This window comes from Otolemur garnettii, unplaced genomic scaffold (genome assembly GCF_000181295.1).
Source record: "Otolemur garnettii isolate 467f Iridium unplaced genomic scaffold, OtoGar3 scaffold00055, whole genome shotgun sequence".
In the NCBI taxonomy this organism is placed as follows: Eukaryota; Metazoa; Chordata; class Mammalia; order Primates; family Galagidae; genus Otolemur; species Otolemur garnettii.
The window spans coordinates 7,337,927-7,339,428 of record NW_003852450.1 but is presented as its reverse complement, the minus strand read 5'-3'; the positions used below and the strand labels follow the sequence as shown (position 1 = coordinate 7,339,428).

General features: G+C 39.9%; 1 protein-coding gene across 1 annotated transcript in view; it reads left to right on the top strand.

The window, feature by feature from the left end:
* TIMM17A (translocase of inner mitochondrial membrane 17A) overlaps positions 1 to 1,502 on the top strand; it is a 14,599-nt gene that overhangs the window by 7,930 nt on the left and 5,167 nt on the right. Inside the window, exon 5 of the mRNA XM_003792275.1 lies at positions 577 to 687. Coding sequence (XP_003792323.1) covers positions 577 to 687 — 111 coding nt within the window. The remainder of the gene's footprint in view (positions 1 to 576; positions 688 to 1,502) is intronic.

The following is a 1,502-nucleotide window of genomic DNA, read 5'->3' as shown; positions in this document are numbered from 1 at the left end:
AGGAGACTCGCTTGAGCCCAGGAGTTGGAGGTTGCTGTGAGTGTTATGCCATGGCACTCTACCCAGGGGGATAGCTTGAGGCTCCGTCTAAAAAAATATATATATATTCTGGACTTAATAAAAGTACCTGCTACATAGAGTTGGTGTGAATAAAGAGCTTAGAACAGTCTTCTGGATCTTTGGGAAAGAGAGCAACCCAGAATTCCTTTAGGCTTACTAGTTTTAGACCAGGGGCTCACAAGCTTTTTCTCTAAAAGGCAAGATAGTAAACATTTTAGGCTTTGAGCAGCTGTGTAGTCTTTGTCACAGCTACTCAATTCTGTTGTCATAGCTTGAAAGCAGCCACAGATAACTACATAAATGAAAGAGCATGACTGTGTTCTAATCAAACTTGGTTTACAAAAACAGGCAGTGGGCTGATTGACCCCTGTGCCGTAGGCTGCTGACTAGGTCTTAGACAGTGAGAACAAGAGTTTGGAAATGGAGGGAGCCATATACATAGCTTTCTCCTTTACTGTCTTTTACAGTAAACTAGAATTTCTATCAAACAAATGTCTTTGTTACTTCTGTCTTCAGATGGACCAGTGGCCATGGTTGGGTCAGCTGCAATGGGTGGCATTCTCCTAGCTTTAATTGAAGGAGCTGGTATCTTGTTGACAAGATTTGCTTCTGCACAGTTTCCTAATGGTAAGTCTCCTTTCTATTCAGTATCATAGTGGAAACATTTTGGGATAGTTTCCTTATGTTAAGAAAGATCACATTTTGTCTGCTAAAATATAGTAGTTTTTGACTTCTCTGTATTATATATGTATTAATATGCTGTGATATATGAGGACTGTGATCATAGGCTATGGTTCTAGTTGAAAAAGTGGACATTATTTTTAACCACAAAACCAAAATACTTTAGTTAGATAATTTGCTGTTGATCTTTTTTTATAATTCTTAGGTTTTATCAGTGCCTTATTGCATATTCCAAGATATTTCTGATCATTCTAAAGGATGGTTATGTAGATGTGTAACAATAATGGTAGTCAATCAATAATTTCTTACTGGGCATTTTGTGCCAGGTACTGTTGTAGGTGCTAAGGATACATTAGTGAACAGGACATTCCCTGCCCTCAAGGACTTAACATTCTAGTGAGGGAAAACAGACTAACCATTAAATGAGACAAGATTATTTCAGATAGTGTTGCTTGTTTTGAAGAAAATAAAATAGAGAGGTAGAAACTGACTTATGTTTGGGAGGGTCATTTTAGTCACAGGAAAAGTCTTTGTAGGAATTTGGTAATGTAATTTATTGCTATAATTGTTCCTCTTGTGTGATGCATAGGGAAAGGTAAACTGTGGGGTTTGGCTTGGTGCCTGTGGCTCAAGCGGCTAAGGCGCCAGCCGCGTACACCCAAGGTGGCGAGTTTGAATCGAGCCTGGGCCGGCCAAACAACAATGTCAGCTGCAACCAAAAAATAGCCGGGTGTTGTGGCGGGCGCCTGTGGTCCCAGCTA